We start from the raw sequence: 22,233 nt of genomic DNA on the forward strand, positions 1-22,233 counted from the left end.
TCTTGAGGAAGTTAACTGTACAATTTTACAGGTAGAATGTTATTCAAATGCATTAATTTTGTAGAAGTTTTAAAAATAAATGCCTTGAGATTGAGAAGAATGTCATGCTTGCAAACAGAACCTACTTTGTGAATTATCAGCATTAACAGTTGGTGCTGAGGCCCCTGCATCTGCACTTAGGAATATCAGGGAGTTTACTAGGCAAGGTTTAGTCCAGCATCTTGCCAGGCTTGTGGTTCAAAGTTGCCTGTAGGACCAGTTCAGACCCTTATGTCTTCAGGAGTGATGGGATTTAATTTGGTATAGCTGGAATGGACCTTTAATTTTCACCTCCTCCAAAGGAAGGAGGAAAAAACAACCTTTTGAAAAGCAGAGCACCCCAGAAACCAAACTATAAAATGCTAGTGTAGACGCTGCCATCTTATATCTGTTTTCTCCATTGCCATTGCTGCTTCCTAACAGCAGTAGCAGAGATTCTTGATAGAAGAGGAAATGTTTCTTCTGTGGTTCTCCACTGCTCCTGAGTTTTCATTTGTCCTGTCTTTTCTTCCTCACCATCATTCCTTCTTCACTTCTCTTGCGCTTGTGCTGCAAATTACCTCTCTAGGTCTCTCAGCCAAACCACCAGTGAATTAACTGGGTGGAATTCACCGCTGCTGAGAGGAGGGGCAGTGGGGATGGCTCAGGGCTGTGTAGACTGAGTAATTGGATTCTGAGCTGCGCAAAGCTGAATCATAGGAGTAGCAGATGATGTTTTACAGCAAATGTTATGTGCTAAGTACAAGGGAAAGTCCACAGAAATCTGGCTTGTGGTTTTTTTTCCCTACAGAAACAACTTAAAAAAATGTACATACTATGTTTCATACTGCATTAGGCTGATTGAGACACTGCCTCCTTGGGAAAAACTAAGCTAAAGCAAGCATATACCTGTTTCCAATAAAAATGCCATTGGTGAAGAAAACTTGAGTCGCTCATATGATAACTTCTGAGTTATGATAAGATAGCAAATGTATCATTAGCGGAGTCAGAAATTTTTTAGACATTATCTTGAGAGGCTTAAAATTTTCAGACTTAATCTCTAAATAATGAGGGAAAGCATGTATGTGATATTAGTGGAAATGCTTAGAGTGCAAAGAACCTGTGGAAGCTTTCCCAATTTATTTAATTTTTCCTGATCTGCTCACTGCCTGCTCTTCCATAAAACTGTTAGTACACTTACAGTTGTTACAAATCTAATGACACAGTAGGATCCTGATGGAATAACTTTCAAATTGTTTAAATGCACTACTCTGAAACTTAAGGCATGTGTATTTTGTATCAGACTTTTTTCTAGAATCTCTGTGAATCAGTGTTTATGAACAGGAGGCATGCATTTCTTTTAAAGGTTTTATTAATGAGCTAGGAAATGGGACTCTTCCTCTGTGATGGATATGCCCTGAAAAACTTAGAGTGAACAGAATACGTTATTAATCTAATAGTTTTGATTATTTTAATAATCTAATTACTAATTGTTCTGTAAGGAATAGATTCTACCAATCTGTTTTTGCTAAGCATAGAATTCTTGTACCTATTTTTGCTCCATCGCATAAAATAGAGATATGAATTGGAATCTCAGAAAAGTAATAATTGCTCAAAGTACTTTTAAATACTTAAAGAATACAATTAAAGAAGCTTCCTGTTTTGTGGTTTCCAATACACTTGCCTATCACCATGCTGTCAAAGAGTCAAGTAAATTTCTGCAACCACTTTTTAAAAGTATAAAATCTAGTGCTGTTTTTTTAATATTATTCACACTACTTACATGTATATCTTCTTTAAAATGCCATTTTATTAGTTTAAGGGACCATTCACATCTATAAAATATTTTTATTTTATAGGTCTCTTATCTTTTGGAGTAAAAGAATCTGCATGGGTGAATAAAATTTTCACTGCTATTAACATCTTGGTCCTACTCTTCGTTATGATTTCTGGTTTTGTGAAAGGAGATGCTGACAACTGGAAAATAAGTGAAGAATATCTCATAAACCTTACTGCAATAACAGAGTAATTTTTTTAAATCCGTTTACTTGCTCATATTCCAAGCAATTTTCTGTTATACTTGCTTTTGTGGTATTGCAGGTATTGTATCAACTGATAGCTCTGTCGCTGGGAATGATAAACTTTTTATTCCCTTAAAAATTGGGGTTTATTTTCTTGTTTGTAGTTTCCTTAAAAAAAACCCCATCTTATTTCAATACTCTTGTCTGTAGCCATTTGAGAGGTTATTGGCTCCTCGTCCTTAAGTAATGTATTAACTGCAGTATGTGAGTATGACAGCAAGAGTTGCCTACACCATTAGTGTTTTAATATGTTTTGCCACAAACTGCAAAGTCAGTAAGATGACAGTTACTTGATTCAGATATTCTTCCATTTACTGTTATTTTTGTCTTTTTTACAAGCTTGGACATAAAAATGTCTTCTCATGCAGTTTTGTAAAGCAGAACTCTGTCTTGACAAAAGCATTTTAACATGTTTTTCCAGAGTGGTAGGGGAGAAGGATGCATGTGTTTGTCCTACCAATAATAATAATAATAATAAGTTATTTTTCTGGTGTATTTTTGTTCTTTGTAGGAATTGCTCATCCTGTGAGAATGTGACAAGTATATATGGGAGTGGTGGCTTTATGCCATATGGTTTCACAGGAACATTGGCTGGTGCTGCAACCTGTTTTTATGCTTTTGTTGGATTTGACTGCATTGCAACAACTGGTATAGTATTTATATGTGTGTGTATATGTGTATAAGTATATACATATAACATGCTTTTTTTGTAAAAAAATACCCACACAAACAACATAACAATCTGTCTACTGTTCATCCTTTGCTTTCTCCTAAACCTCCTTCAGTCCATGTAGAATGAGTCTGAGTTCATTCCTGAATGTGGCTATCGTTTTGGGAGGAAGGAGGAGATATTACTTATTTTATTCCTGTTCTAAAAAAATAAATTGTTGCCTTCTAAGTCTTGGAAGTGCTTAGTATACATTTTTTTCTGCCCAAATCATGTTAATCACCTGCTTACTTTTACAATTCTCTGAGATGAGGTATCTCTCCTAAAGGCTGGCTTGTATATGGCTGATAGGGAATGAGCGCACCGAACTTATAAATTGCAGGTAAATAACTAGAAATGATGGGCTTTGAGTACTCTAAATATAGAATGTATTTTATGCCCTTTAGTTTACCTCTATTTTTTAATGCTATTTCTGTCAAGAAAATACGGAGTTTTGTTCTGTGTCACTAAGCTTATTTTATACAGATTTTTAAAACTTCTATTACAAATATGATTCCCATGGCTTAGATTAACAAATGATTTGTCTTTGATGTTATCTTTTAAAGCTGAAGGTGGAAATGAGTAAGAATTTTTGGTGGGGCATTTTTTTTTCCTTTTTTCAGGAGAAGAGGTCAAGAACCCTCAGAAGGCCATACCCATAGGAATTGTGGTGTCCCTGCTTGTCTGCTTCATGGCCTATTTTGGGGTTTCAGCTGCACTGACACTTATGATGCCATACTATCTACTAGATGAGAAAAGTCCTCTGCCAGTAGCATTTGAATATGTTGGATGGGGTCCTGCGAAATATGTTGTAGCAGTGGGATCCCTCTGTGCTTTGTCCACAAGGTAAAGACATTGAAATACTAATTTTATTGGGAAAAGCTGATGGATAATATATGACATTTAAATATATGTTCATGCGTTCATTTTGAAGGCTCAGTTCATCAAAGGATTAGCAATAAGTATTGTAAGCATGTTTTAGACTTAATCAGATCTTGATCACAGTAGGTGGATTAATTTAAGTTCCTTTTTTAAACTATTGTTATTGAACTATACCTCTTTGGCTTATTACCCCAATTTTTTAAATTAAAATATGTATTTTCAGACATATGACCTGCATGTTATCTTTATTAACTGATAAAATAAGCCTCACCCATTTTGTCCTTTCTTGCTGTCCACTCCCAATGACTCAGCAGCTTTATGGGCTCTGTGTATTTGCAGGCAAAATTGAAGAGATGATTAATTAGCTCCACGTCTTATCTTCATTGCCTGTCCCTGTTTTCCTCCAGTAGCCAGTCTGTCTTCTGACATCATCCTTTCCTGTGATTTCTGTGTGGGTATTTGAGATGTAGATTATAGCTGTGAAAATATGATCATTTATTCCCCTTTGTGAAACTGTGGATGTAACCTTAACTTAACGTCTTATTTTGATTAATAAGATCAGGGAGGGCATGAGATATATTAGTATCTGTTCATATATATTACACCCCAATTGTAATGTGGTATAAAAACTTTCATAGGATAGAACATTGCTTGATAGTTGAATTTAGGGATAGAAAGATGCTGATGCCGATCTTGTACCTAAGTTTATGTAGGTAAGGAGTCATTTACGTGAGCTTCAGTGGTACAGAATACTAGCTGCCTTTCCACAAAGGAAAACGACATGCCTGTTTAAGCACTAATGCTAACAGTACTCTGAGATAACCCTGTAAGCATTAGCCTGAAGAAGATGAGCACGCTGACTGTGGACAATGATTGAAAGGAAAGGAATATTTTGATGTAGAAGGGGATAGAAAAAGGAAATAGTTCCAAAATGACGTTAAAAGAATTGTAGGGCTGACTGAAGAATGTTATAGTTACAAGTTCATTCTGGGATTATAGTTATTTTCTATCTAGTTGTCATGGTCCCCTCATTTTGGAGGGTTTTACTGAATTTTTCCTCTATATTGATAAATAGTAAAAGTGATATATAAGCAGAAACTAGCTTAAAGAAATTAATACTGGAAAACAAAATGAAGTGAGATGGTAAAACGCTTTTTCAGAAATTTGAACTGCTGGTCTCTTTTACCAGTGTATTCTGAAGAATTATATTTACTCATATGGAGAGGTTAATCTTTCAGTCTGACTGGTGTTAGTTTAGAACAAAGCAAAGGAAATTGTATTTCATATTCCTCAGTTTAGAGGTATAATTATGAAAAAAAGTTGGGAACATTGCTTTTGGTCCATATAGTTATCTCTTACTATGTTATGTCATGAACTTGTTTCCTCAGGGTGAAGATGTTTGTTAATATTTCTGTTATTTATATTAATGTACTTAAAGAGGGGTAGGATAAATAAATTTTACAAAGCCACAACAGCAAAAGAATTGGCAGTGGATTTTACCAGTATCCCTATTTGAAAAATCAATTGTCACTCTGATTTAGGAAACATTCTTTTTTGGAGGGGACATTCATACATCAAAATCAGTTCACGTGCAGTGAAACTTCTCTCGTGTGTCTACCTTAATGCTTGTGTCTCACGAGCATTACTGGAGGTACTTAGCATCTGTGGTATGTAAAAGCTGTGCCTTCTGTAAGTGATCTAGTCCATTCCCTAAAGCAAGAAAGGCAACCATTCACCTGGTGTGCTTGCTGCAGAGGTTATACAGGCTATGATTTTGCCTTTTGTCCTTTCAATGGTTTTGGTTTTCTTAATTGCAATTATTTCGCTTTGAGGGAAAGAAACGACCTAATTTAAGAAGTATGTTTAAAAAGAGCTTCAAGTTATCAACAATTTAAAAGCTTTCTGTGTTCTGCTAATAACAAATCTAAATGAATTAGCTTTACTTAAAAAAAAAAAAAAAGAAACAATCTTAATGAAGCTTGGCTAGAGGTGCTTTAATTGAAAGAAATAATGTGCCCAAGTATAACTGTATGGTGCTTACTTTGAATTACTGTTAACAGCAGCCTCACATGGAAATGTAGAATGTAAGAGATGCTGCTAATGCTTATTGATTTGCTGCTGCTGACTGACAGACTTTCTCCAGGAATACTAAAGCTTAATTGCATAGTTAGTGTGACCTGGAACATGTTCCTGGTCCACTAATACCCAAGAACTACAGTAATGGCAAGACCCATTTTGCTAATCTGAATTCTCACTGATGAAGCAATTCTATTACCTAAATTAATTAAAAAAAAAAAGCAATCAACTTTACAGTGAAAAACAAATTTCTATTTGTGTCTGATCTGTAGTGTCTTGGGCTATGGGGCTTTCTGGTTTTGTCTTACAATCATAAATTTTGTTTCTATACATGCCTAACATTGTTTATCTTGTCCATGATACAACTCTGCATGAACTGTGTTTGCCATGTTGCATGTGTTTGCTTTTTACTCAGTCTTCTTGGATCCATTTTCCCAATGCCACGTGTAATCTATGCTATGGCGAAGGATGGGTTGCTTTTCAAATGTCTAGCTCAAATCAGTTCCAAAACGAAGACCCCACTAGTTGCTACTCTATCGTCTGGTGCAGTAGCAGGTGAGACTAAGAGTTGATCCTTGTAAAGAAAGGTGCACTGCTAAACACGTTGCATATATGAAAATAAACCACTGTTGTGCAGCTTTGATTTGCTTTGGACTGAAATGACCAAATCTGATTGTCGCCAGGTAAAGTAGGCTACCAGTAAAACTTTTCTCTACCACAGATTTTGTATTTGTTGGTTAATCTCAAGTGCTTTCAAAGCCTAGGTTCAAAATAAACAACAACCCAAAACCAAGGACATCAGTCAACCAAACAAAAAACCAAGAGCAGCAAGACAGAGCCTAAACCAAAACTAAACCTAAACCCATTAACTCTTCCAAGCTTTCTTTTTGTGTAGTTGGGTTTACCAGTAAAGCATTGTGCTTTTAATAACCTGTATTTGAACTATACATTTTTCTGTTCTAGTCTTCTCGGCTCTATGTTCCCTTTGCCCCGAATTCTGTTTGCCATGGCACGCGATGGTTTACTCTTTAGTTTTCTTGCCAAAGTGAGTAAGAGGCAGGCACCAGTTTCTGCCACCTTGACAGCAGGGGTCATCTCTGGTAAGCTCTCAAAGCCCGTGTTACTTAAAACTGAGATTTAAACACTCTATGCACGTGCATGGTACTTTATATTTTTGAAAAGGGCTGCTTGTTAACTTCCCTTGCATGTACAATGGGAATAAAATTACCGAGTAATCAAAGGGTGTAAGAACTCCAGATCATGCCAATCATGGTGGTGGTGGTGTCCTTAATGTCACAGAATTCAAAATGATTTTTTTTTTTTTTCTAATTTTGGCCTCTTGTATTGTGAATATGTTTGTTACTTAATCTGGGTCCCTTAGGCTGATGCTTTACTTACAGGGTTTCCTTGTCTGATGTACACCTATATATTTATCACATTTATAAGGGGGAAATAACTGTCACGTTTTTTATTATGAGACATGAGAAAAAAATATCTACATTTGCAGCAGGATCAACTTTTGTGTAAAATACAAAGATTTTAAAATTTTCTTCTAAAGATAAAGGATTCTGTTTTTGTAATGGCTTACCAAATTGTGGTTGAGGGGTATGTACGTGTGTTGGGGGGTTATGTGTGTATGCACGTATATGTATGCACATACATGCCCACATGTATTTTAGCAAAGCAGCATTTTGGGAGCTGTTGCCAACTCTTAATGTTTCACAAAGAGAAATTTTTAACATACAACTGTTTCACTTTTGTCAACACTTCTTGCAGAGGCACATGTAGTTGTGCCCAAATTTCATTGTCATTTCAGTGGGATGTCTAATTACCCAGGAAAAGTGGAAGCTCTAGAAGTATTTAGCTCAAAGGCAAATAAATAAGTCTTAAAAGTAATTCAAATATGAAATACATGCCTTATAACGTTTAGCAACCCCGGCTAAAATTGATATCAAATAAGAGGTTCAGAACTGAGACTAAAATATTATTATTTATAGTCAGGGTCATCCTCAGATGCCACAAGACTGGAACTGCTTGTGCCGTGTACTTGGCAGTAATGTAGGAAGGCATAGTCATTGTCCAGATAGTTCCCACATGAAGCATTATTATCAGTTCCCTTATTATCAGTTTCCCTGCTTAGAATTACTTTTATTGTTTTGACTTTATATTATTTGAATTTATAATATTGACATATTCCCCTATAATAATTTGGAAGTGCAGTTATGTGGGATGAAATGAATATCTTTCTCTGAAATCACAGTAATGATGAGGGGAAAGAAAACCTTATTACCCAGCTGGTAAACTGACTGATATAGTTATACAGCCCTGACTGTAGCTATGCAGCAGCTGTCACTTGGACTGCTTTTAGACAGTTTGGGGAATTTGGTGTGTCAGCAACTCACCTGAAGACAGCTTTATCTACTGCTGGAGAAGGAGTAATTTCTTCTTCTATTTTTAAAAAGATGCATATTTAGTAACTTGTGGTCATAAATAGTTTTGCCAGAATAGTTATGGATGTGTGCAACAGTTTATATTATCTGACTTTTCTATGCATTTGTAGCATGGATAGTTTCACAGCTTTAAGAAACGTTAAGCAGATTAGATGTTTGGCCTCTTAATTAAAGTTACCAGGTCAAGCCTACAGCTGAGGCAATTGTCACATGTTATTACTGTGACTTACCTTTTCACATGTGGTAAATGTGATTGTGAAACTCTCCACATAGCAAAATGTTTTGGTGTCAGTCCAAGGTTTCTCCACCATAAATTTATCTACCGTTGTTTCTTACAATTGGAGTAGAATTAAGAGAGGTGGAAAAGCGATACTGTGTCTTTTTTTCTCTTAGTCAGAAACTTACAGGCATTTTTCAGTTTGGTTCTAATGTAAAAGAATATTCTGGGCTACAAAGTAGCCTTTCAAAGCTAGGATTAAAAATTAAATATAGCTACTGTACATGAGGTTATAGTAGGTTCTGCTCTTCCTCAGCTTTGCTTACGTATGCTCTTTTGAGCATGCAAAACAGTGAGCTGTTCAGAAATCTACCCTGTAAGTGACTTCGTGGATTTAGGAACATCCACTGTCATTAAAGAAAACAGGATGGTCTTCTTTCCTTCATTGGAACAGGAGACACGCAGATGAAATAAAACTTCTGTAACACAGCAGTCTTGTTTTCAGAAAATGACATTTTGCTTTCTCCTTCAGGATCAAAAACCAGGGGAATACGTGTTTCTGTGTTTGTGCACTTATACACCTGTCTACAAATATATTAACAAACATGTAACATAAATATTATATATAAGTATTTCTGAATATAGAAAAATTTGTGTGTGCCTATACATGCAGTGTATAAAGGCTATGTTTAATAGTTTCTTTTGATGTTGAGATTACTGGTGATTCAAAAGATTAAGTATTGTTAGTTTCTTTCTGCATCTCAATAATGTTAATAAAATACAAATATTTTAGACCACATATATTTCAAATTTCTTTGACCACATATATTTCAAATCAATTAGCATTAGCCTTTCATTTAGTGATGGCTTGTGCTAATTTCTTTATGAGCTACGTGTGGCTGTGCGCAAACAGCATAGACAAAAAAAGACATTCCAGAATCTCCAAAAGAATGTGACATTAGCTTTTATAAAGACAAAGACTGCTAGAATTACTCCTAGTATCATGGAAGTTTCTCGCTCTGATGTCAGTGACCTTAAGAATATTAATTCTTCTGAGATTTTGCTGGCCTTTACTGAAGGCCACTTGAACTTAACTTCTTTTTAGTAACATAATCAATTTAAAAAACCCCACAAAACTATTTTATTTGAGACAACTCCTGAAAGTTGTCTTCTTTCATAGAGACAACTTCTTTACATAGAGCAGTCTCTCAGCTCAGCAGAAATTTTACATACTGGTGACTTACTGGGTCAGATCATTTTTTCCCAGTCTTGCAGTGGAATCCATCCTCTCAGCTTTGGTAAGATTCTGATGCAGGATCTGAACCTTATTCTATAAAAATGTATTTTTCATGTGGCCCCAATTCAACAAGCCATGTGTGCAAATATTTATGTCCAAATAAGTCCAATATGAATGGCTTGATTATGCAGCATGACTGTACGGCTCATCAGTGCATATCTATATGAATGAGATTCCCAACTGTAGGGAATTAGGTCTAGGAATGTTGGCGATGACTTCAAAAATGTGTTTTTAAGGATTACCATGATTTCACTCATATTGCTGTCTGTAAAACGATGTAAAGTTACACTGCAGACAGATTTTAAAATCTTAGCTCTTAATATGTCTTAATTTTAATCTTAGCGTTTACGGTTGGACTCGATGATCTTAAAGGTCTTTTCCAACCTAAACAATTCTATGGTTCTATGTCAGCCTCATACAAATTTTGCATTTTCTTTTCTTTTTTAGCTATAATGGCATTTCTGTTTGACCTAAAGGCTTTAGTGGACATGATGTCTATTGGTACACTTCTTGCTTATTCACTTGTGGCAACCTGTGTCCTCATTCTTAGGTGAGTCAAAAACGTCCTTTGTATTCTACAGTGTTTTATTTTGTGTTGGTCAGTATATAAATGGAAGTGACATTTACCGGGTATGTTTTTTGCTAGATAGCTAAATGTTTAAAAATTAGCTGTATGCATATAAATGATTACTAAGAAGCAGGGACCCATCAAAGAAAACAATGATATATTGTCATATCAGTATAGCAGTTAGTCGTCAAAGCTTCATGTGAAATCTAGGCACCTTTTATTTTCCAGAAGATGTACTGGTCCAAGCATTAGTCCCAAAGGTACTAGATGTAAGCTTGTGTACAAAATTCAATGAATGGTATTTTGATATGAATACAATCTATGCCGCACATCAGGCCTATTACATTGTGGGGGCTATATGTGAAAGGTGTACATGTTCTAGGTAGTTCACAGGATGAACAAGTTCAAATCATTGCTTTGTATTACCCTAGTCAGAAACATAAGGCCAGACAAGTGTTTCAAGATGTGGTAGCCCAGGAAGAGAGTACAAATATTCTCTCTCAATGAGTGAGATTATAAATACTTGTCAGTAAAACCCTGGTATCTGTTCTGTTTGTAAAGCTATGGAATAATATTGACATATTGGTAGCTGCTGCTCACGTTATTATGTATTGCTCTTTTTAACTTAAAAAGTCAGTCTTTATTACTTAAAGCTAAGTAATTAACTTTGAAAAGTATAACAGCTTAAATTCAGCTCAAATTCAATGTTGCAATAATTTACACTTTAAAAGAGAAGACTATTTTATTCCATAGTGACTTGTTTAATAGATGTATTTTTAAAAATATACTTAAATTCTAACAAAGCAGGTGTAAAATTTCAGTTTATGCCAGTTAGTAGGCCTCTTACAATACAGAAAGCAAGTCAGAAAGAAGCACCCCTACCCTTTGCCTGCCATTGACCACCAGACCCTGTCCCCTCTTTTTGTACGAGACTGGTCATTTATCTGACCCATTGGTGCATTCATGTAGCTTAAAAAACTGCCCCAAAAATCCCCAAACAAAGCCAGCACAACAGTGAGTTGCCATAGTTTGTTTATATACAGTAGTGACTAATAATATATGCTGTTGCAGTGCAGTCATAAATTGGGAAATTGTAAATCTCCACTGCAAAGAATTTAGTATTTAAATACATTCCTAAAGTCATATTGCTTCAAATCCCAAAGTAAACTTAATGTTTTTATTATCCGGTTTGTTTTATGCATAGGTACCAACCCAGTTTAACTTACGAGCAATCAAAATATTCTCCAGAAAAAGCAGCTTTGGCTGCATCTGAATCTGCAGTAAGTGAATCACAGATAAATATGATACAACAGAATCACTTCAGTCTTCAGGCCCTGATTAATCCATCCAGTTTACCTACCGAGCAGACTGCAACTACTGTTAACTTTTTAGTGGGTCTCTTAGGTAAGTATTCAGCTGTCCAAACTCACATAATGCTCAAACTTATTAATTAACATAAATAATGGGATTTTATTAAAGACAAAATTAAAAATCCAGTGATAACATGCCTTCTTTCAGTCATAATGTGTCATTCTGCAGAATGCTTTTATACTTCTTGTTGAATCTAATCTGTAGTCTACTATATTTTCCTTTAATTAAACATTTTCATGATAACATTTCATACTGAAGACCTGCTACCATTCTTCTTAAAAGTCACGTCCTCTTCCATGCAGAGATTAAGTGACCTCTTTCCCATTTCCATCATTTTGTTTTTCACACAGCTTTCTTGGTTTGTGGCTTGAGTATCCTCACTACTTACGGGATTCATTTCATTGCTAACTTGGAGCCCTGGAGTATTGGCCTTCTTGCTGTGTTGGTGGCATCCTTCATAGTTACCATTCTCCTCATCCAAAGGCAGCCTCAGAACCAGCAGAAAGTGGCCTTTATGGTGAATAACATACTCTCTATGTTATTCTCTAATGAGAGGTTTGGATGGATTCTAACAAATGGGAGAGGGGCAGAGAGAGAGACAGATGGTCCTTTTTCAAGCAGTCTTTCATTACTGCACTGCCACTATCGCAGGTTTTTTGGTGAAGGTAAGGGTAGCAGATGCTCACGGCTGAATCATCAGCATGTGCAGTCCAGTCCAGATCTTCTCAGGACTAGGCAAAGGGTTTCATTGCCCACAGATTGAATGTGTGACATGCACAGGAACATGGCTGCAGAAAATGGATGTACCACTGATGCTGGTGTGAACAGCTGCTATTACAACTAGTGGATTTGGCAACACAGATCTTCTAGGTATTCCTTTAGGCGTATCCTCAAAGTGCACCTTGCTGAGACCCAAGTAATTTTAGACCTCAATTTAAGCACTTGGAAACTGGAAAACGATTCAGAAACTGATTAGTGTGCAGTCACTTTTCTGTGTTGTGTGCAATGCTTTGGACCACAATACAGTTCACACCTCCCAGAGTATAATCCTTTCATTTTGAGCTTTTACTTTTGTTCTAAGATAAGTTATTTAATGGAGAGTATTTAATGGAAATAATGAAGTATAGTGATGAAGGTCAAGGAATCTGGTGGAGTTGGGGGAGCATTTCAGAAAGAAGGGATATATATAAAAATAGAATATTTTTAAGCTGTAGATACAGGAATTCATTAGTATATGTTCAGCACAAACTGGAAAGTTTTTCTACACAGCCTTAGAGAATATATATTAAACATAATGTATTTTAAAAGTTTAAGATATGTAGAAACTGGTGGTTAAACCCAGTGAAAAAGAAAATTTCACTATATTCCAATTAAAAAAAATTTTCAATTCTCTTTTAGTGATTAGATGTGTCACCTCTAGTTTGTGTTGTATTACTGAAATGTGACATGCAAGAAATTGTATTTAATACAAACGTATTAAATATTTCCTTTTAGGTTCCACTATTGCCATTTTTGCCATCATTCAGTATCCTGGTAAATATTTACTTGATGGTACAATTAAGTGGAGACACTTGGATCAGGTTTAGCTTCTGGATGGCACTTGGTAGGTACTTCTGTTCATTTCAGTCACCTCTTACGTTAGGAGTCATGAATCCCATCTTAGAACATTTGATTCTCTTCCTTTAAAAATTTGAACAAAAGTCTGTGTTTTATTAAAAGTCAGCTGATATTTCTGATCAAAACAAGAGCATGACTCAGAAGGGGTATTTATATGCAGTCAAAATTGTAAATACAGTTCTGAGGTAATAGGAAGAATCAAAGTTAGAGGACTAGTTCCAATAAGCCACAAGTTTTTTTTCCTAATAAGTATAGCTAAAATTGTGCAGAGACCTGTTTGTAACAGCTTTCTTCCCAGTATATGAGTCATTCTCCTTTAAGATACGGAAAATTGTATTAATTCCATCTAGACATAAATTAGAGATAGTAGTTTCCATGACCTATTAGAACATTTAATTATGCAAAAATTATGCACTAGAATTTCCATAGAAACAGGAAAGACCTGAATCATGAGCTCTGATTCAGATACCTGAAGAAGAAACTTGTTTTGGAAAATATGTTCAGCCAGAGAGTAATACCTACTTTTTAATGCACTACTTGCCTGAAAACCCTATTAACTTTTTTTTTCCTTTTGGAAGGCTTCCTCATTTACTTTGCTTATGGCATCAGACACAGTCTTGAAGGTCATCGTAGTGATGGAGATGACGATTCTTGTTCAGAAAATAGTGGGTTGCAAGAAAAGAACCCTGTGGAAGAAGTGGATGAACCTGAAAATGCAAATGAAAGTGATCAATTTCTTGCACATGAGAGGACAAGTGAATGTTAATCTATGCAAACGTACAAGTCTTTTAAACCTATAATTGACGTTTTACTTGTGGACTGAAATTTCAAAAGCTTTCTGCCAACATTGTGCCTCTTGAAAGTGTTTACTGCAAGGCCTGGCTGATATTTTGGACAAGCTGCTAATCCATCTTCATCATTTCAGAACTGACAGCATGGAGATTAAATTAAAAAACAAACGAGAAGTACCCTTTGGCAAGCAAAAATTTGGATGCATTGTTTGAACTGTCATCCAAAATCACTGGCAATCACAAAATATGAAGAATTGTAGAACTGCCTGCAAGAAGTTCTGAATATTTGACACTGCATTGTGAACACAAGTGCCTTTCGTACCTTCTCCTTATCTCTGTTACATGTGTTGGTCACAATCTAATACCTCTCTTCCTTCTACAGAAGTAATTCTCACAGGAGATAAATTGCAGACAGGGCTGGAAAGTATTTGCAAAATGAATGGTAATTGTACAGATGTGATACTTTGCAAAAAGTAGAGGATCATGTATTTATAGAAAAAGAAATAATTGCTTACCTTTACTAATCAGTAGTCATGGAAAACTCAAACAGTAAAGATACTTCAAAGGCTTTTAGTCCCTCTAAATAGTATTCAAGATTTCTACTTATGTGAATTCCTTTTCTTTCAGAGATGCTGTGTGTATAAAACAATACTCCCAAGAGGAGCTATGTTGTTTTCTGCAAAAGCATCTGGGAAATAACCTGTTGGTCACAGTATTGACAGTGACATTCGTATGTGATTTAGCAAGTATTGTGCTTTTTATTTCAGAAGGGCCAGGATTTTATCCCTGACTACATAATTTGGTACTTACATACAGCAGTCATCAAGTTTTCCTCCTTACTACTCATTTATTCCTCCTATACTTTCTTCTCCTTTATCATGTGCCAGAGCTCATATTTCTGAGATTAGTTGTTACACATTGCTTCTCCTCAAAAAAATTAACACACAAAATCCCAGCTGCCTTTGCAGATTAAAGGGGAGGTTAAAAAACCAGAAGCCTAGGCTTTGGAAAAAATACTCGTCAAAACAGTATTTCAGCACTTCACTAAGCCTTAAACATACATTAGCACAGCAGTTTTTCATGAGCCAAGCCTACATCCACAAATCCATTCATGTGGGTAGGCTGTCCAAATGCTAATTTATGTAAAGAACCAAATTGTTGCAGCAGTGCTGGGTGAACAATTATTTTAAAGCTAGTGAAAATGCAAACTGTTCTTCTTTCAACATAAAAGTCATGTTACCTGTCAAAGGTGCCCAGATATTTTAACACTTTTTCTCATTAAGTAGTAGGCTCAAGTGCCATGAAGGATTCCACAATATAAAGTTATTTTGCAAGAATGTATTTATAAAAATAACTTCCCTAAAGTAAGAACTGTCATGGACTTTGTCATGGAGAGTTGCAATCTGTTGACGGTACTAAATCGTTGGTATTAATCTCTGTTGTTAGGTGTAAAAACTTCAGATCCTGTGAGAGCTATGTTGGTTGACAGTGAAAAGCACCTTACTTTTTATAATAGCTGGAATTTCACCAAAAAAAGAAAAAAAAAAGGAAAAAAATAAACTAGTTAGGCTGCTTCTCTCTCTCTCCTGTTCTTTTTCACAGCAATATAGATTCACGCTTTTTAATCTTAAAACGACTTCTGTTGTTGTAAGAGAGTAGCGTGCCTAAATGTTGAAGGGCAGAAGGACAAGTGCTTCTTGATAGAGAACCCTGCTATGAGCCGACATCCCACCGTGGAGCAGGTGTGAGGTTTTCAGCCTGATCCTTTCTTCTCAGCTTGAACTGGGAGGAGAGGGTCCTGCAGTGCTGGCAGCAGCGAGTGGATAGATGTGTGCTGTTGCACCAGTGGCCTCTACTGGCTACTCAGAGTTAGGAGTAGCAATCTGATAATAAGAGGCATGCAATGGGTAAAACATCCACCTCTTAACTGAGGTTCCAGCGTATACATCCTCTAACTGCAACTGCTGTTGTCCTAAGGACCGTTGTTCTAGCGACTGGTGGTCCTTAAAAATGGATGGGACACAGAGGATGAGGAGAAACTATAGGGTAGGTGGCAATGGGATACTGTTTTGTAATATATCCTAATCCATCCAGAATTGATTGTAAGTTATAGCCACTTTTTTCCACAATTCATTATCGTTTTACAAATGCCATTAAAGAAAGACTCAAATCTCATATTAGACTAATACAAGTAGATGCTATGCTAAGTAAATATTTGGTTGATAGGAATGATAGGAATTCTCAGGGCAGTTCCTAGATGTACTGATAATTTTCAATACCTCTATTCAGTGAATGAAAGAGCTGGCTATGTCAGTTGGATCTGCTATTTTAATTGTACTTCTCAACTGGGGCCCATTTTTATCCCCAAAATGACAAAAGAACTATATGTTCTTATTTGAAATATTAGAAATTTAAGACTTTCCAGGCTCTTGAAAGGAATCCAATATAGTAATTCTTAGATATGTCAAAACAAAGGTTCTATTTATAAGTAACCAAAAATTGAGTAAATGAATGTGTGTTGTGTTGGTCTTAATCCCCCAAGTATTTGAAATAGAGAAGCCGATGCTTTTCCTGATCAGCTGCAACTCTGTCAAGAGCATGGCTTCTTCAGTGGTTATACTTTCAGAGGACATTCTTAACCTGTCTTGCCCAGTACTCTTAAATCCTCAGCTGCAAAAAATGCCATTGCTGTGGGAGCGAGTCAGCAGTGCTCAGGCAAAGCTTTTGCATGATGTCTTTACAAGCCTACAGTGAAACACAGCTCTTTTCAAATTCCTTACACATCTCGGTGTGTGAGAAGCAGAGACTTACTTTTTTCTATGGTTGCTGATGCCACAGAGCAGGCAAGCCAGGCTCCCAAGATGCAAACTGCTGCTGTTCTGTGATGTGCAAGGAAGATCCCATTCCCTCCCAAGGCCATCATATAGAACGTATGTGTGCACGCCTGTCTATATGTTTGCATCTGTCTGACATTAGCCCATAGTGATTTTGATGTACTGATTAAAATAATTTCTATACTGCACTGGAATTTTCCTTTGAAGGGATACTGTCAATATAATAAACTTCTGACTAAAGCAGGTGTTAGCTAAGGCTTCTGGAGATAGAGAAAATGAATTTTCCAGCTTATTTACCTAATGGATGTGTCAGCACTTTGTATATTGACAGTTTGCCCTTTCATTTGTATGAATATGCCTCCCCCTTTGTTAGAGAAATTAATTATATAAAAATAAAAGAATGTGCCTGTACTAATGTTGCTAAGGGAGATGGGAGCAGCTGCGGCACAGGAACTATACACTTAACTAATGAGATTTATATCTCATATCTAATGAAATTAAAGGAAAGTCATTGTATTCTTGGTTGCTTCAACTGCGCTAAGCTTATTTATATGTGTGTATAGATAAAGTCATTAGTAGTCAGCAGCTGAGTAAGAACACAACAAGCCAGAAGTAAGATATTTATGCTAATTTTGGTATGCATTTGTATATGCAATCTTGAAATTCCAGATGCTTTAGTGGGACTTTGCAGGAGCAGGCCATGTGAAGGACAGCCCCGCTAGTCCTTGTACAGGAGCCATGTATGAAACAAATCCTGGTTTTGTTCTCGCGTTTGCTGTATGTCCGTATTTGCTGAGAGAGCAGCTGAAAGCACAAGTCCAGCGGAATTAAATCGTTGTTATTTTTTAACATAGTTGTTGATATTGTAAATTGTTCTGTGCAAATAATAATGGTATGTGTTAATACAAATTATCTATTATTAGAGGTAGCTTATTGTTTTTTTCTTCCTTTGTAGAAAAAAATCATCCAAAAACTTTATTTTTGTTGGTACATTCTGTATGTGCTTTTAGATAGAGGAATTATTCTTATCTAGTTGGTTTTAAGAAAGTAAGCCAAAGCATATTTAAGGGAGAACAAATAAATCTTTTTGTTCTGAGGGATAAGAGGTAAGATAACATTTCTGTATAATTCATGTTAACTGAAGTGATTTTCTTGTGGTATTCCAGTCCTAATTCTACAATAGGAAATTTTATGATGTATCTTAGATGTCATTGTCTGTTATCCTGGATAAAACTATTCTGTTAATAATAGTATGCTTTTTCCTGCACAACAAATGCCAGTTAGATTCCTGAAATCTGTCATATTATGTTTATGTCACCGTGTGTTAAAGCCATTTATATTACCTGCTGTTAGAGAATTATCAGTAATACATGTCAATAGTAGTGATAGAGGATTACTTATATACTTACTTAGGAATTTAACTATGCCATCCAGAAACTTCAAATGATACAATGAATTTAGAGGCAAAACTTGGTGAAGCTTAAATGTATATTCTGTATTTTAATAGATGATAAATGTACAAGTATAGCCACCTTTCCCCCAAAATTTATGCAAAGAAATATATATTTTTAAGAAATAAAAGGCATACTGTTTTCATGGAGGTTTTAATAAGTGCCAATATCAGATGTGCCGTAAGCACATCTTTCAAGATATTCAGCACATCTTGAAAGCTGAACAACCTGGGTGAAATCCATGACAGTGCAGGAAATCTGTGTGGGACTGTGCAATCGTTTTAATCAGGTGTGATGCCTTTGACATTGAGGTGCATTTTGTACAGTAGGAATTTAATTCACATGATGGCTGGCATGTGTTACTTGATTACATAAAAAAGAAAATAAAAGCACTTTTTAATGCTCTTGGGCCCCAGTTCTTCCTAGACTTGCCAGGAAGTTTGTACAAATTACAGTACGCTCATTGGAAGCACTGGGATTACTCAGTGTTAGGCAAATACATATTTTACAGAAAGATCAGGTGGTATTTCATATAGTGTAGGATCTTTGTATTTGTTTTTAATTTCCTGTACCTTTAGTATTTCTTTCTGGTATATGTTTTGAGGACCTCTGCATTTTTAATAGTTGGACCTTTCCAAAGATAAATACAATGTCTTTACCATCTCCATTTGATTTTAGAAATCAAACTCCTTAACATTAGCTAAGTCAAAGGATTTCTGTGCGTAGACATGTATTACAAAGAAATATGTATATATATCATTATTTTTATTGTCAGTTGGACAAATTGTGTTGTCTTTGTATGTTTTCATTGAGCCTTGTGCCAGGTAAACTCCAGCTTCACCAGCACAACTTTAATTGGAGTCAGGACAAAGGATAAAAGGATTTGAATGTTTAGGAGGGCTTTTTTCTTTTGTGTTACCAGAAAGTAAAGCATGAAATATGTGTTACATATCTTTAAAGATAGTTATGTGTGCATCATTTTAAAAAACATTAGTGTTCATACCCATTTTAACTTTTCCTTTTGTTCATACGTACATTGTAGTGATTATGTCTGTATTATAAGCTGCTGAGCATTTAAAATGTAGATAGAATGATTATGATGCAACTTAAACTACAAATTTGTATTTCTTTAAAGTGCTCTACCAAAATGAAGTCTTGAATTTTTATGAATGTAAAAATGCTTATATTTAAGAATATGGTGCTTGTTTTTTCACTTTTACAATAGAATTGTAATCAGCGATATTTTTAGTTACCTTAGTTCCAAATTCTGATGGAAATTACATTGCTCTTCATTTACTGTAAAATGTGCTTCACGGGATAACATTGTGCATTTGTTCCGTATTTTTTAAATAAAGCTGAGTATCACTCGTATGTACTCATACAACAGCTTTAACTTTAACCACCACTATAGTTTTAGTAAACACTAAAATAATATTGTGACTTGATAACCATTAGTGTGTCAGATATCTCATGTCATGACATTATACAAACCATAACTCATTTTAAATAAATAACGTGATAGCTCATATGGATTTTATAGAGGGCAAAAAAACCAACCATATTTTATGTTTAAATCTTGTGTTTTCCAGTGGTCTGGAGATGGGGATAGTAGCAGCATTTGTTTCATACTTGCTTCCAAGCACTCAAGAAGTCACTGAAATAGAGAATAACACCCTTTGATTTGGGCATTTTGTCTTACAGTGCCAAACCAGAGATGATGTTAGGTTTGATTTCCAGAGGGAGTGAGTAGCCCTCGGCGTTCATGGTGCTCAACTTTCTGAAGCACCAAGCCTTGTCCTGGCAGCATCCAACCTCAGAGTTGGATGGATAAACTCACTGTTGTCTCCTTTGTCCCTTTTTGGAAAACAAACAAACAAAAAACAAAACCCCAAAAAACCTCCCTTCCTCAACATTGAACAGTACTGTGAGTATATCAGGAGAATGAAAGCCTGAGTCTGGGCAATGGATAACAATAGCCTTGACGCTGAGAACCACACTCCCAGTGTGTTATCATCTGGCACTGTTTTTAAAGACATTTGGGCAGTCATCTTTGTTCACAGACTTAAGAGTAGCTATGACTTTGGGTTTTTTTCTGAGGTATACTGCAACTCTTTTATGTAATTCCTTAAAATTTTTCAGATTATTAACAATCACCTTATCATACACACAGATTTACTAAGACTGATCTTGAAAAGCTTGGTCCCGTGAAGCAGTGGGAATATGGCCACTGATTTAAATGAGGACAAGAGTCATTCTGCAAGTATCACATTGACCTGAAAATATGTATTTAAGCTATCAGTTTACTCATGTGGAGAACTGGGGTCGTTACATGTAGGTTTACATTAGTTCTTCTGATGACTGTAAATGAAAATGTAACTAGTTTTTTGTGCATATCCATTTAAAACTAGGAAACTTAAAATTCATAAAATCACTTTCTTCATTGTATATCTATATAGGAAAAAGGTGTATATGTCAGCTTAAATGTTGTGGTTTAGCCCCAGTCAGTAATTAAGCACCACATGGCCGCTGGTTCACCCGCCCCCCGCAGTGGGATCCAGGAGAGAATCAGAAGAGCAAAAGTAAGAAAACTCATGGGTTGAGATAAGAACAGTTTAATAATTGGAAAAACAACAACAACAAAAAAATAAATTGTAATGAGAAGGAAAACAACAAGAGAGATGAACAAAACCCAGGGGAAAAAAAAAAAAACCAGTGATACAACCGCTCACCACCCGCCGACCGATGCCCAGCCAGTCCCCGAGCAGCAATCACTCCCCCCAGCCAACTCCCCCCGGTTTCTATGCTAAGCATGACGTCATATGGTATGGAATAGCCCTTTGGCCAGTTTGGATCAACTATCCTGGCTGTGCCCCCTCCCAGTTTCTTGTGCACCCGGCAGAGCATGGGAAGCTGAAAAATCCTTGATTTAGTGTAAGCACCACTTAGCAACAACTGCAACATCAGTGTGTTATCAATATTATTCTCATACTAAATCCAAAACACAGCACTATACCAGCTACTAGGAAGAAAATGAACTCTATCCCAGCCAAAACCAGGACATTAAATATGTCTTAAAATTAATGCAGCCTGTTATTTCCAAATGCTATTACCATATTTTCCAAAATATACTAGTATTTGGAGCTCAGTCACCATTAGATCATTGGCCTACCCTGTGTATGAAAGGAAAAGGGAAATTTGACCTAGGAAGGCACATAAGAATTGCAACTAGCAGTTTTGCAGATGAGAGAAAAAACCCCACTCCTCAGCAGCAGCAGGAGCTGTGAATGTTTCCAATGCAAATTTGCAGTTTATATTACACAACTGTTCTGAGTTATCTCCGAGATTCATTTCCTCTAAAACAAAGACTGGTAACCTTTTCAGAATATAATACTTGGTGGTATTCTAACTATTTAAAGGGGGGAATAATCTTTTAAAATACCATGTAGCAACAAAACCACCATTTTTCTTAATCTGTTACAGGAAATGGACAAAATGTTTAGGGTATGCTGATGTATACTCAGGTCATTGCATAAAACCCCTAAGACATTCTAGGCAGAACTGTAATAGGGCTGTAAAATGAAAAAGAAATAATGAAATTTCATCATTTTACTCCACACCTGGGCCCTGCTGGCTGCTTTACCACTAACCAGATAGCCCAGGGTGAAGTATCAGAGCAGGCTCAGGGAAGTAGGCCTCTGAACTCTACATGTGTATGTATTTATGAGGGCAGGGGAGCATTATGTATATCCTTTAAATTTTTTTTTTATGGATGCAGACAAAGCCTAGACTTCCTTTAAGATCTGTACATCCCTCTGCTTCCACATTTACTCTGGCCCTGGAGCTGTGGCCAGGGACACCATTCCCGATTCACATT

General features: G+C 36.1%; 1 protein-coding gene across 3 annotated transcripts in view; it reads left to right on the forward strand.

Moving 5' to 3' along the window:
• Window positions 1-19,891, forward strand: part of SLC7A2 (solute carrier family 7 member 2) — a 61,736-nt gene extending 41,845 nt beyond the window's left edge. For 2 of the 3 annotated variants that reach the window (XM_075500153.1, XM_075500154.1), the window contains exons 4-12: window positions 1,878-2,043; window positions 2,611-2,747; window positions 3,429-3,651; window positions 6,179-6,318; window positions 10,175-10,277; window positions 11,500-11,699; window positions 12,017-12,183; window positions 13,161-13,269; window positions 13,862-19,891. In XM_075500153.1, the coding sequence (XP_075356268.1) occupies window positions 1,878-2,043; window positions 2,611-2,747; window positions 3,429-3,651; window positions 6,179-6,318; window positions 10,175-10,277; window positions 11,500-11,699; window positions 12,017-12,183; window positions 13,161-13,269; window positions 13,862-14,049 (1,433 nt within the window). In that variant the 3' untranslated portion in view covers window positions 14,050-19,891. Of the gene's footprint in view, window positions 1-1,877; window positions 2,044-2,610; window positions 2,748-3,428; window positions 3,652-6,178; window positions 6,319-6,726; window positions 6,864-10,174; window positions 10,278-11,499; window positions 11,700-12,016; window positions 12,184-13,160; window positions 13,270-13,861 lie in introns of all 3 variants that reach the window. The other variant, XM_075500155.1, reaches the window with a different exon arrangement.
• The last annotated feature ends 2,342 nt before the right edge of the window (window positions 19,892-22,233 follow it).

Source organism: Mycteria americana, chromosome 4 (assembly GCF_035582795.1).
Source record: "Mycteria americana isolate JAX WOST 10 ecotype Jacksonville Zoo and Gardens chromosome 4, USCA_MyAme_1.0, whole genome shotgun sequence".
NCBI classification, from domain to species: Eukaryota; Metazoa; Chordata; class Aves; order Ciconiiformes; family Ciconiidae; genus Mycteria; species Mycteria americana.